The 13,333-nt window shown below is 56.5% G+C and overlaps 1 protein-coding gene across 11 annotated transcripts in view; it reads right to left on the bottom strand.

Moving 5' to 3' along the window:
• Window positions 1-4,771: 4,771 nt before the first annotated feature.
• The window catches only part of DNAJC5 (DnaJ heat shock protein family (Hsp40) member C5), a 48,594-nt gene continuing 40,032 nt past the window's right edge, over window positions 4,772-13,333 (bottom strand). For 4 of the 11 annotated variants that reach the window (XM_081292533.1, XM_081292535.1, XM_081292532.1 and 1 more), the window contains exons 2-5: window positions 10,406-10,523; window positions 9,492-9,705; window positions 8,944-9,115; window positions 4,772-8,567 (exon numbers count right to left, since the gene is read on the bottom strand). In XM_081292533.1, the coding sequence (XP_081148659.1) occupies window positions 8,464-8,567; window positions 8,944-9,115; window positions 9,492-9,705; window positions 10,406-10,512 (597 nt within the window). In that variant the 5' untranslated portion in view covers window positions 10,513-10,523 and the 3' untranslated portion in view covers window positions 4,772-8,463. Of the gene's footprint in view, window positions 8,568-8,791; window positions 8,866-8,943; window positions 9,116-9,491; window positions 9,706-10,405; window positions 10,524-11,276; window positions 11,399-12,318; window positions 12,549-12,571; window positions 12,842-13,071; window positions 13,122-13,333 lie in introns of those variants that run through there. The other 7 variants (XR_014021740.1, XM_081292534.1, XR_014021742.1 and 4 more) reach the window with 7 other exon arrangements.

Raw genomic sequence — 13,333 nt, forward strand, 5'->3', positions numbered from 1 at the left:
TGACCACTTCCCCCCAGCCATGTTTGAACCATCAAGGGGCCCAGCGGAAGTCAGTGTGTGGGCGTCTGTGGGAAGGACTACACTGGAAGAAGCCCCGGCTGCAAGCAGATGGCCGAGGCTCAGTGGGCCAGCCATGCTGTTCAGGACCGGATTCATGTCCACCCTGTCTTTGCTACTCCTAGACTAGAGAGTGAGGGTCAGCTCACTGGTCACTTCCAGACATCCCCTCTGTGCCTATCCTGCCTGGGCCAGGGGACATAGTCATATGCACGTGGACACCCAGTGCATGTGTGGCTCTGATCTGAGCGGCAGGTGGGCTGGGACCGTGAGACACGCACCCCCAAGCTCCTCAGTCCCTGAAGATCTGGCTCCTGCCTCTTTCCTGTCTCTCTGGTCTGTTGCCCCCCCACCCCCAAAGGCCATGTCATGGAAAAGCTTGTCTTGGGGCGGGGACAGGAAGTTGCTGGGCGGAGGCCAGGCCCACAGTAGCGGGCAGATAAAGGCTGGTGGCTTGTCCAAGGGGTAGCCAGGCACTGGGGACAGAGGACCAAATCAAGGCCCAGAGGTCAACGAGAGGGCCTTCTCTACACCCTGGTGAGTGCTTTGTCCCATGTGTCCAGGGCCCCATTCACGGGCTCCTTCATTCTGAGACTCTGGGCTGGGAGCCTGCCGCACCCCACGTGCCCCAGGAGCCCAGATCCTAGCCAGATCTTCCCAGATGAGGAGATGGGCAGGGGCCAGGTCTCTCCCGAGGGTACCTCCCCCCAAGTCCAGTCAGGCCACTTGGTTCTCAGATCACAGCCATAGCTGTGCCTGCAGGTGCCAACACTAGAGGTACTTAGATGGCAGCACGCACCACAGATGGACAACTTGCAGTGTGGGAGATGAAACTTCAGGCTGAAAGAACAGGCCCAGCTGCCCACAGTCTAGTAAGGCCATCCTCGAAGCAAAGGCAGTTGTGTCCCCCTTTAGTGGGGGGCCTAGGAAAATATCCTGGAGGCAGGAGCCTGAACCCCCAGGCCCTGCCTGGCTCTTCCCACCCACAAGAAGACTGGTGCTGCTGGAAGACCCAGGCTCTGGTCTCTCCTTCTGGGGGGAGTTGGTGTCTCCTGAGGCTAGGCCACAGATTGGGGAGATCTTGAACCTATTCCAACCAGGGCCCCAGGGGGTGTTGGAAGTGGACCACCCTCCAAATAGCCCAAGGTCTTCGGGATGCCAGTGAGGGAGAAGCACCTCTTCTGGCCCCTGGGAGCCTTAAGGGCCCTCTAAAGAGGGCCAAGATCCAGCTTCAAGTTCCAATTCCTTCTCGGGGACAAGCACCACAGAGCTGCTGTGGGCACAGGGACTCCAGCTGAACTCTGCAGGCAGCCCCCAGGGGTCTGATTTGGGGCTGGGAGCCACATGGGCCTGATCCTACCCTTCGGCCCAGTGCAGACTGTGAGGGGTGAGTGGCATGCACCCTGGAGGAAGGGGAAATCAAGAGCAAGAGTCCTGCCAGGCATGGTGAGGCCCGGCAGCACACAGCTGTAACCCAGTGACTCTGGAGGCTGAGGCAGGAGGATGGCAAGTTCAGGTCCAGCTTGAGCAACTTAGAATGACCCTATCTCAAAATAAAAAGTAAAATGGGCTGGGGGTGTAGCTCAGTGGTAAAACACCTTTGGGTTTAATCCGCAGTACCAAAAACATTTTTTAAAAATTAAAAAAAAAACACAGCAATAGTCTGCTAGGCCTAAAGCAGCTTCAGAACCTAGTGGGGTGCAGGAGGACCCTGTATGCAGACCAGAGGTTCCTGTGGAGTACTCAGGGTGAGGGTCTCAGAGGAGACGCTCGCTTGTCCTGGTTCTGCCTGCCGCCCTGGGCAATGCCTCCAGGACTGTCCAACCTGAGAATGGTGAGTGTCCAGGGTCAATCTCAGGTTCGTCAGCCCGTGAGGTGCTGCCCCTTCCCAGCAGCGGCTGACTATCACAGGGTGATGATCATGAGACAGGTAAGCGAGAAATGAAAGATGGAGACCAGGCAGAGATACAGGAGACTTTGTCACAGCTGACAAATAAAGACCATCTCTACAGGAGAGAGGCAAAACAGGCTTGAGCTCTGGGACTTTCATGGGGAGGCTCAGGAATCAGAGCCAGTGGGGTCTTAATGCGGGGGGGGGGGGGGGGGGGCAGGCGTGAAAATGGTTGGGTTGGTATGCGGGAGTGGTGAGGCTTTCTCAGAAACGCCCTTAGGCGGAAAACGAAATTTAAAATGGTCATCCACATGCTAAGCAAGGGCCTTTTAGGTACCCTGGCTGGGTGGGATGGGAAGCCTGGGGCACCTGAGGCCCAGTCCCAAAAGAAGGCACATGTGGCTGTCACATTGAACAGGAAGAGTCATGCATGCGTGAGCAGCAGACGGAGGGCTGGTCTTGGCTGCGCTAGGGGAGGATGGTGCCCTACACGGGGAACCAGCGTTGGGCCACCTGGAGTCAGGAAGGACTGGCAAAGAAGCCTGGAAAAGGGCATCTTGGGTGGTGCACCTGAGGGTTGGGGGGCCGCGGCAGGAAGCAGCGGAGAGGGCCCTGGAGGCCATGGTATTCTGAAGCTTCCTAAGGTCAGGCTGGAGGTTTTGGAGCGAGGGAAGCTGGTGTGGGGAGGCGGCGGGGGGACGGAGACCGATGGAGCAGATGGCTTTGGGTTAGCTGTGCCAGAGTTAGGAGAGGAACGGGCAGCTCGCATGTGGGTGCCGATATAGAGCGGGGTCCAGGGAGGGGCGGGTTGGCGAAGCCACGGTGACTACAGCGGTGACGTCCGCGGGGGCGACTGGTGGACCAAGCTCCCGGCTCGGGTACCTTGGCGCCTCTTCACCTCTGGTCACCAACCGGCTTCCATCTGGGGGCCAAGGCCCGTCGGGGCTCGAGGGCGAGGCTGGCACCGACTCGGACCTTCAGTATTCCCGCAGCAGGGGACCCCGCCTACTGAGCGCGGGACTCGGACTCGCGCTCGTAGGAACCTGCGCCCGCCGGCTTGGAAGTTGGTGGTGCTCCGAGCCACCGCCCGAGCGCGCCTCCGCAGCCCACAGCTGTAACCGGGGGCCACCGCCCGAGCGCGCCGCCGGGCCTGATTGCACCTGGGGTGACCGCGGGATGGTTCTGGCGAATCTCCCCGCGCGCCCCTCTGGCCAGCCGGGCCGTCCGCGTCCTCCCAGGTCCTGCTGGGATTCTGTCCGCGCCATCCCCGCGCAACTGGGTCCGGGGCGCGCGGCCCATCCGCGCACGGGCTGCGGAGGTGGAGCCCCGCCCGCGGCCGGACGGCGCCAGCTCCTCACAGGTCCGGGCAGCCTAGGCGGGCACGCGATGTCTTCGGAGGCCTTCCGCGCTGTCGCTTTTGCTGCTGTCGCTGTGCTGCGGTTGTACCCAAGGCCTCGCCCAGCTCCATTTTTTTTCCCTCCTCATGGAAAATCCTAATCAAATTACTTAATTCTAGGTATGAGTGGAGGGTTCAGGGTGTTTCGTTACCGTTAGTATTCTTGCACCTTTTTCCCTCCAAAAGTTTTTAGTTGGCTTCAAATAAACTGTTTTTCAGTTCCATGCCTTGCCCTGTGGCTGGGCGCCCACCGGAGACAGCAGGAGGGGAGTCTGGCCAAGGCTGTACCCTGCAGAAGGGATGTGAGCCACAGGGCAATTCTACCTGCAGTTCTGAAAGGCAGACCTGTGGGCCACCTGGGCCAGGGCCACTTCTCTAGCCTAAGCACTAGGGTCCTTGGGCCTGAGCCTAGGATTGGTCCCAGCAGGTGCTCTGCTCCAGGCCCTTGTATACAGAACCACTCTCTAGGGACATATGCTCTTGGGCAGACTTGGCACTTCCAACAGGATCCCCAAACTGGACTCATTCCCTCTTGAACGCACTCCTGTAGCCACTCCATCAGGGCAGTGGGATGAAGTGTACCTCAGCACCCCAGGGACCTTGGCATTTGAGGGCTGGGTGAGACCACAGGGAGGATGGGGACTACCGCCAAAGATACTGGGGTGCAAGGCCGGGGCACCACCAGCTCAGGCACTGAGTAGCAGGAACAGAGTCGCTACAGCTCAGCCCTGGGAAATCCAAATGGCCAGGACAGAGGTGGGCAGAGATGGAGTGACCAGCTCAGCTTTTGTGGTCACTGCTCCAGGGAATAGGAGGGCTGGCCCTACTGTAGAGCTGAGCTACCCAGTTGCCCTCTGTTCTCCCCCAATTCCTTATGCTTAGGATTGGAATCAGGCAGGGCCATGCCAAGTCAGGAGCTGGTTCATGAGGGCACCCACATATGCTGCTCCAGACCCCTGCACCTGCTCATCCTAGAACTGAGGCCAGCCAAAATGGTCACTACCAGGCAGCAGGAATCTCCATCTGTGGAAGACAACAGGAAACGCAGGTAGGAGCTTGATGGTCAGACAGGTGGATGGTACAAACAGGACTAATGTTGGCTGCAGGCCTGGTGTGGCCATGAAGACCACAGGACTTCCCTGGCAAGGGGTCACCTACTCTGGTACAAACCACTGGAGGTCAACATGCCACAGGAGGCCTCCAAGACTGAGGTCCAAGTTCCTGGGCTGGTGGCCCTCGGGAGCTCAGAGGTCCCTCCTGTGATTCGTCTTCGTATTTGAAAATCAAGTGAAAAGGACCCTGGGAAGGCGGATGTGCACTTGGACCAGGCAGGTGGGAAGTGTTTGTCACAAACAAAACAAACCTGCCTCCCAAAACACAAAAACAAAAAACGAGACTCTGCAGGGATCATTAAACAAAAAACACACTTTCTGCAGTGAAAACATTTATTTTACAAGTTATCTTTACTTTAGGTCAACATTCAGACACACACAAGACAGAGATCACCAAGGAGACCACTCGCTCTCCAGCCCTGGAGATGTGCGTGGAGCCAGGTCAGCAGGCCATCCTGGCAGCTGGGTGGAACCAGCTCGTGGACTGCTGCTCTCCACACTCACATCTGATTCTCAGAAGCAGCACCTGTGGTGTGCGTGTCAGTGTGTATTCCCCCTCCCTCACCCAGCTTCCCAGGCCAACCAGTCCGCCACAGGCACCACCTGGGGGGCCCTTGGCCCAGTCCTCCTGCAGGCAGGTGCCCAGGCTGCTCTTTAGATGCAACCTTGTCACTGACTGTCTCAGGCGCCCAGGGAGGGGAGAGTTTCCAGCCACCTCCCACACTTCCCACACCTGTGGGCCAGGTGAACATGACGTGTGCTTAGGACAGTCACCCTTATGCCCAACCCCGCCGATGCTTGACGCTGGTGGGGTCTTGACCTTGTGTTCAGGCACACGCATCCTGCACATAGCAGGCTGTTCCCTTGGGTGTATCCGCCAGGAGGACCGTGCCGAGACCCTGTCCCTACCCAACTCACCAAGAAAACAGAGGCCACCTTGGAGCCAACTTTATTGTACTTGTTGCTTCACCCCTGGACAGCAGCACGCGGGGCCTGCTGCGTGGTCCATACATACACACATGTACACAGACACACAGCCCGCACCACAGCACCTGGCAACACAAGCTGCACCTGTCCACAGCAGGGCATTCAGAACCCAAATAACAAACAGGCCAGTCCTGGGCTACAGGGCACCAGCTCAGCACTGGGAAACGGGTGGCACCAGCGCCTGCCATGCTTCTCACCAGCTAGGCACCACACAGATGCACTGAAGTCAAGGATGGGCAGGACCCACCTTGCCTCTGCCCACATCACCTGGACCCTTGAGGGACAGCCTGCAGGGCCATCAGCTCCCCTGTGCTGCTAAAACCTGGGTTAGGACAGCTGAGACGAGTCTTGACTGCTTCATGATTCAGGACCTTTCCAGACTGGAGCTGCAGCCCAGTCCAGCAAGTAGCACAGAGACCGCGGGAACTCTGGCTTCTCTTCCTGACGGGTTCCCACTGGACACTGGCTGCATTAACTGAACACCAGAGAACTAGGAAGGCTCATTGACATGGGGCAACAATATCTAAAGCAGCTTAAAATAGAATGAAGCCAAAGGAAGACAAGGAAAGACCACAGCCCTGGGCAGGAACAGGGATCTACACACCCCAGAGCTACCATAGGTGGCCAGGACCCTGCGGGCCACCACTGCTCTGGATGGGTTTCCAAGCACACTGACCTTAGCACTCCCCAGGCAATACATCACACACTGTCCACAGCCCAGAAGTGTAGCCCAGGAGCTGGGGACATGGGGGTCAGGCTGATCCCCAAGACTCACCAGCTGTGCTTATTAGAAAGGAAACAGAACCAGGGCAGCCACAGACCATCGCAGTGCACGGTGAGGCACTGTCTGCCTCGAGCAGGTGAGGGATATGCTTGGCCATGGCTGCAGAGCCACGGCCCTCACTCCAGAGTCTGTGTCCTGTTTGTGGTGTTACAAATCCTACATGATTCACTCAGTTTCAGAGACCCCCACAGGACACTGGGCTAAGTGGCTATTCCCACCCCAGCTGCCACCCAGGGAGATCCTTTCTCCTAAGAAGTGGCCACAGCTCACAGGGACACACGACAAAAACCACAGGGCTGCATGCCAGGAGGGCTGTCCCACAGCATAGGAGTTTTCCCATTCTTCATCTCTACTAGAAATTCAGAAGATGCTCAGCAGGTCACCAGACTATGGCCCTGGGTCCTGGCTGTTCTGAGAAAGCAACTCACTCTCGAATTCTCGCAAGAAAGCTTCGGGGACTGAGCTCTTGCTGCTGTGCTGGGACTAGCCCTTGGGCTGCCTGCTGAGCAGTCGGTGGGCCCACTGGTGGTTCCCACCCTCCACAGGGGGACGGCCCTAACACAGCACCCTAGTGTGGGGCCCTCTTGCTCAGTACCTTCATGATCGTTCAATGAGCAACGGACAAACACGCCCCAGGGACTGGTTCCTGGGCAGTTCCTTGCCCACGTCCACCTGCAATAGGATCAGCTGGGGGCCCTGGCATCACAGCAGCCTCACTGGACCTTGCTGGGTACCCTCAACCAACACCAAAATCCCAAAGCCCTGCCCTTGGCAGTCCCTGGCAAACAGGAGCCCACGGTGGGAGGGAGTGGGGATGGGGGTGAAGGGATTCAGGAGCTCAAGGTGGTTTGTCAGGGCCACGTGGTCAGCACAGGAGTTTTCTCATTCTTCATCTCTACTAGAAATTCAGAAGATGCTCGGCAGCAGGCTTCGGGAAAGTCCTGCAGGAACTCGGCCCACTGGACTCTGGTCCGGCACGTTCAGGAAATTGTAGGGGGCACAAGGTGGCCCCAATGCCTTGACATGTGGTGCTCACATTTCCCCAGCTCACCCACCAAGGCGCCACCCACAGATCTGCGGTTCACAGAGTCTTGTCCAGCACTGGCCTCCCAGGCTGGCTGGCAAGCAGGGTGTCCCACAGTCTCGCTGGGACCCAGCCCTCCTGAGGCCAGGGGCATCTTGGCTCCAGCCATCTCGCTCCAGAAACCCTATGTTCTCGTGCCGACTAGAGCACAGGCAACAGGCGCAAGTGAAGGCGAGTGGGTGGATGGAGCTCTGGCCAGCACTAGGAGGGTCGTCCAGAGGCTGGGGGCTCACTGGCGTCCTTCATCCACCCACTTGGATTCACACCCTCTGACTGCAACCACTTGTGATTCTTAAAAGTCCAAAAAGGGCTTAAAAACAAAACAAAACAAACAAACAAACAAACAAAAAAAAAAAACCAGGTGGGCTTAAGGAGTGTGGAGAACAACCCAGGGAAGGGGAGAGAGACTACGGCCCCATCAGTCCAGCTCAGCCTGGGAAGGTTCAGGAACAAAGACGGAGGACCTCCACGCACCGGGAGGGGCACCCCTCGATGGACAGGAACCTCAGACCCTGAAGCAAAGAGGCACGGGGCAGACAACCGTGCAGAGTGCACGCGTGTGCACACACTGTCCACATCACGCCTACTACCTGGAGAGACCTGCCACGAGAAGACGACAGGGTGCAGAGGCCCTTGCACGCCATGCCAATGTAACACCCAGGGACAACCATGGCCCTGTGGTTCCAGAGGACCTGGCCCAGCTTGTCCCTGATGGGCCAGATGAGCCAGGCCCTGCCCTGGGACCCCATGGCCAAGGTGGAGATGTGGCTTTGCAGGGCAGAATCTGACCCCAGCCCCGTGAGCACAGGAGCACAGAGGCCCTTCCTGCCCAGTCCACCCTCACTGGACCGACCTGGCTAAACACCCCGAGGCAGCTCCACTGTCCAGCGAGCGCGGCCGAGCCACAGCAGGTCCACAACACAGACACTGAACACGACCATACATGCTACTAGAAAAGGAGAGCAGAAGACCGTAGCTACACTGCTTTAAATACTGCATGCTACGCACTTCGGGTATCGAGGGTCGACGGGCAGCGGGCGTGGAGGAGGGGAGGCCCCGACGCGGCGCCTCCCCATCTGGTGACTAGTTCATGGATCTAAGGTTGCGGTGGCCGGGTGCTGATCCCTCCTCGAATCACAGCTCCTCCTGAACCTAGTTGAACCCGTCAGTGTGGTAGCTAGGGTGGGAGTCGGCCGTGAGCTGGGTGGTCTCTGTGGCGGACGCGGGCTGTATGACGATTGGCGTGTCTGTGGCCTCTGAAAAGCAAGCAGACATGCTCATTGCACAAGGGTAGTAGCCAGCATGTGCCCAGTACAGGGTCCTGGCGTCACAACACTCGGCCACCTGGACGGCACTCAGGAGAGGCTGCTGGCTGACCACCACCCTTCATCCTCCCGCCTGCCTGCCGCCCACCTCCTGCCCCTTGGATCTATGGCTACCGCAGTGCACGGGCGGGGACAGCTCTCTGCCCCTGCTTTACCTCAGCGTCCACGTTCACACCTCAACAGTCCCAGCTGCCACCACAAACACTCGCGGCACAGTGTCAGTGCCCTCCTGTTTGACAAGACAGTTGACACGTTCAGGGCCACGTGACGGCGCCCCACGAACACGCACCCGGGGGCAGGCACTCACCCCTCTCATCAGACTGCAGCTGTGCCTCCAGGTCCTCTGGGGACACGTAGAAGGCCGTCTCCTCCCCCTCGGGGGCCTTGGGCTTGCACTTGCCACAGCAGCAGTTGAAGCAGCAGCACAGACAGCAGCAGCAGTAGCAGCAGGTGAGGAGGCCGCAGAAAACGAAGAGGGCCTGCGGAGGAAAGGCAGGCACCCATGGCCTCTGTGGGCCTCCGCCTCTGCCAGGGCTCCAGAGCACGGGCTGCAGAGGCGGGCCTCCAGCTAAGGAAGGGTCTCTCAGATGGGGATGAAGGAAGAACCTGCTGGGAAGGGGAGGCAGGAGGGAAGAGCAGACAGCTGCCTAGAGGGGGTGATTACGGGAGGGCTTCCCACAGCCAAGGGCCATAGCCCTCGGCCTTGTGTGAGGTGGCAAGTCAGGAAAGCAAGAAAGTTAATAGAAACACCACCAGCGATCTAAGTGGGGGCCTTCAAACTAGATTTCAAGATGCCTTTCCTGACGGCTGTGAAGGGAAGACTCACTTCCTACCTGGTCCCGCCCTGGCCCTCACCTTGGCCCACCAGCTGGAGAGCACGAAGTAGGTGTTGACGTTCTCCTCCCCGAACTGCTCCGCCACGTAGAGCCCCAGTGAGCCGTACTTGTCATAGATGTTCCTTTTCGTGGCATCCGTCAGGATGGCATGTGCATTGTTGATCTCCTTGAACTTGTCTGCGGCCTCCGGGTTGTCAGGGTTCTTATCAGGGTGGTACTTCAGGGCAAGTTTCCTGCAACAGAACCATTTGCTGGCTCTCTCCTGGACTGGCACTGTGCATTGAGCCACTGGAGGGCCCAGGAGAAGGAAGGCCCACCCATCACCACCTGCCTTCCCGACTTCCCAGAGGTCTGGCATGCCAGGGGGAAGCCCCCCCCCCACCTGGCTCCGCACAGGGAGGGGTCTAGAGGTAGCCAGGGCAGCAGGGCCAGCCCCACTCCTCTCCCCACTTTCAGAATCACCAACGGTACCCTCCTGCCCCCTGGTGTCCTTGCTGGGCCACTGCACATGCCAATCTGTCTAGCCAACAGCAGGGTGCTGGGAGCGCAGATGCCGCCACCCAGGCGGGGGTCAGTGATGAGGCCTCCCTGGTCTAGGGTGCCGCCTGTCACAGCAGCCAAGCCAAGTGCCTGGAATAGCCAGAAGGCCAAGGCAGAAAACAGGGGTGCCACCCTCGCTGCACAGCCCCACCCGCTCCAGAACTGTGCGCAGCTGTAGCATCCACAAAGTGCTGCTTTTTCGGCTAAGAGAACACCAGTATGCAGCCCTGAGCTGTGAGGAGCACGTTACACCTGCAGAGAGGCAGCAGCAGCACCACCAGCCACTACTGAGTCCTCCAGGGGAAAGGCCGTGCCAGCTCCTAGAAGAGCACGGTGACAGTGCATGAAGAGGCCTGTCCAGGGGAGGTGCAGGGCCCGCGTGCAGCCTCTTACCGATAGGACTTTTTAATGTCATCTGAGGTGGCATTCTTGTCCAGCCCAAGAACATGGTAGAGTGACTCTCCGGAGGTAGAGAGTGAGCGCTGCCTCTGGTCTGCCATGTTAGGTCACTCTACGAGAGGAAGGAACAGCAAGGGTGCACTGAGGAACTTCATAAGACCAAAGCAAAGCCACCTGGACACTCTTTACAGCCAGGCTCCCAGCCCTGTGGACGTGAAGGAGCATCCCACGTCTCCTGTGGTGCCACGACACTGCTGCCTCAGCAAGGGGAGAGGAGTCACGCGGTCACTATCGTCCCCCGGCTACGTAAAAACCCACAGAAGGGCCAGCATGGTGGTGCACGCTGGTGACCCCACTCCTCGGGAGGCTGAGACAGGAGTTCCAGGCCAGCCATGGTCAGGGCCCCGAGGCAGAAAGTTTAAAGAAACATAAAATTCTTTTTTGAGGGATGGGGCATGGAGGGTAGGGCACTCAACCACTGAGCCACACCCCCAGCCCTATTTTGTATTTTATTTAGAGACAGGGTCTCACTGAGTTGCTTAGGGCCTGGCTTTTGCTGAGGCTGACTTTAAACTCAAGATCTTCCTGCCTCAGCCTCCCAAGCAGCTGGGATTACAGGTGTGCACTACTATGCCCAGCTAAGAAACATAAAATTCTTCTTTTCTTTTCTTTATTTATTTCTTTTTTTTTTTTTTTTTTTTTTTTTGGTGATGGGGATTAAACCCAGGGCCTTGTGCTTGCAAGCGTAACGTAACTATAACCCCAGCCTCAAGAAACATAAAATTCTTAAAAACATTCATATAACACACATGCACCTAGGAAACAAACAGAAAAGCAATGTCAACCTAAACATACCAGAAATGAGATTCAGTGTCAGTGGACTAAAAGCCTAACACAGCGGCTTGGGAGGCTGAGGCGGGAGTATCACAAGTTCAAAGCCAGCTTTAGCAAAAGTGAAGCACTAAGCAACTCAGTGAGACCCTGTCTCTACATAAAATACAAAAAAGGGTTAGGGATGTGGCTCAGTGGTCTAGTGTCCCTGGTTTCAATCCCCAGTACCCACCCCCCCCCAAAAAAAAAAGCCTAACACAGCAGGGTGGTCAGAGTGCATAAAATGCGAGACCATTAGGATTTTAACACCCCTCTCAGAAACTGACAGTTATTTTTATTTTTTATCCATTTGTTTTTGTAGTACTGGGGATTGAACGCTACTACTGAGCTACACTATACCCCAGCCCCTACTTTTTAAAATTTTTTTTTGTGGTACTAGGGATTGAACCCAGGGCCTTGTGCATGCAAGACAAGCACTCTACCAACTGAGCTATATCCCCAGCCTGCCCCCCTTTTTAGATTTTCAGACAGGGTCTCACTAAGCTACTGAGGCTGGCTTTGAAGTTGCTATTCTCCTGCCTCAGCCGCTCCAGTTCCTGGGATTGATTACAGGTGTGTGCACCATGCCCAGGTGACAGATTTGTCAAATCAGGAGTGACACTAGACAGTTCCATTATCTGTCACAACCTGAGGTCTGTGGAGCACCCAGCATGCTTCTTCCATGCACACTACTCATGCACCTAGAGATACTCCACACTGGGCCTTGAAACAAGCCTCAATCAGTCACACACAGCGTGACTCTTAATAATTAAACTAGAAACCCAAGAGTAAGAGAGCAAAGAAAACCTGAAATAGTTGCTGTTAAACAACACACTACAAAATAACATGGAATTCAAAGAAGAAATCACAGGGGACATTAGAAAGTATTTCTTTTTTTACGTGCTGGGGGTTGAACCCAGGGCTTTCATGTTAGGCTAGTGTTCCACCACTGAGCCATATCCAATAGGGCATGAGACTAACTCTGCCCTTGGTTCCTAAGTGCTCCGGCAGGTTACATACAAGTCCTTCAAGCTCACCTGGACTCACATTGACAAGCTGAGTTTTGCAAAGCCCTAGAGAACCGCAGGACAGGTAGCTGGGTGGAGAGGAACTGGGGTCAGCCAATGACCAGCGGCCGTGGCGTAACGTAACCCATCAATCAGACAGGCCTATGCCACAAGCACTCCACAGAAACAAGAGAGCCATGAGTACAGGCCACAAACCCCCAGGGCACCAGGAGCTCTGAAGGTGACAGGATGCACATTCTTCAGCTCACTAGCAGGGACACACCTGTGCCAGGACCGCCGACCGCCCCATGCATGCCCCACCAGGCCGTTTGCACAGCCTGTATCCTTTAATGTATCCTTCGTAGTGAGGCAGATGAAGCAGAAGCAGATGTTTCCTTGAATTCTGTGAGCCACTCTGGAGATCAATCCTTGTGAGCAGCAGGTGGTGGGACTCCTGCTTTAGCACCAGCTGGTCAGAGCTGAGGAGGAGCAGACACAGCCAGGATGCTGCTCTTCCCATTTCTGTCCAGCACTGTTCTAGAATTCCTAAATGCTGCAGTAAGAAATAAAAAGCATAAAGCCCAGGAAGTAAGACACAAACTGTGGCTATGTGCAGAGCAGCTGGGACTGACAAGGGAGCCAGGCAGAGACAAGGGAGAAGAGTCTAACTTTCACCCCACACAGTTGAGCTTTGACAGCAGCAACCAATTAGAAGTTTATTAGATATGTCATTTACAGCAGCACCCAAAGTCACGGATTATTTACGATTAACAAAAGACGTACAAGCTAGTCAGGCACAATGGCGCACACTGCAATTCCAGCAACTCAGGAGGCTGAGGAGAAGGATCCAAATTCAGGTTAGTCTGGGCAACTTAGTGAGACTCTGTCTCGAAGTAAAAACTTAAAAAGGCTGAGAGTGTAGCTTAACAGTAGCGACCCCTGGGTACAATTGCCGGTATCTCTAAATAGGAGGCCTTGCTATTGTTAACGCGTCCTTCTCCTCAAGCAGGTCTACAGAGTGGACATAACCCAGCTCTAATCCCAG

Source organism: Spermophilus citellus (assembly GCF_964194105.1).
Source record: "Spermophilus citellus genome assembly, chromosome: 4".
Taxonomy (NCBI): Eukaryota; Metazoa; Chordata; class Mammalia; order Rodentia; family Sciuridae; genus Spermophilus; species Spermophilus citellus.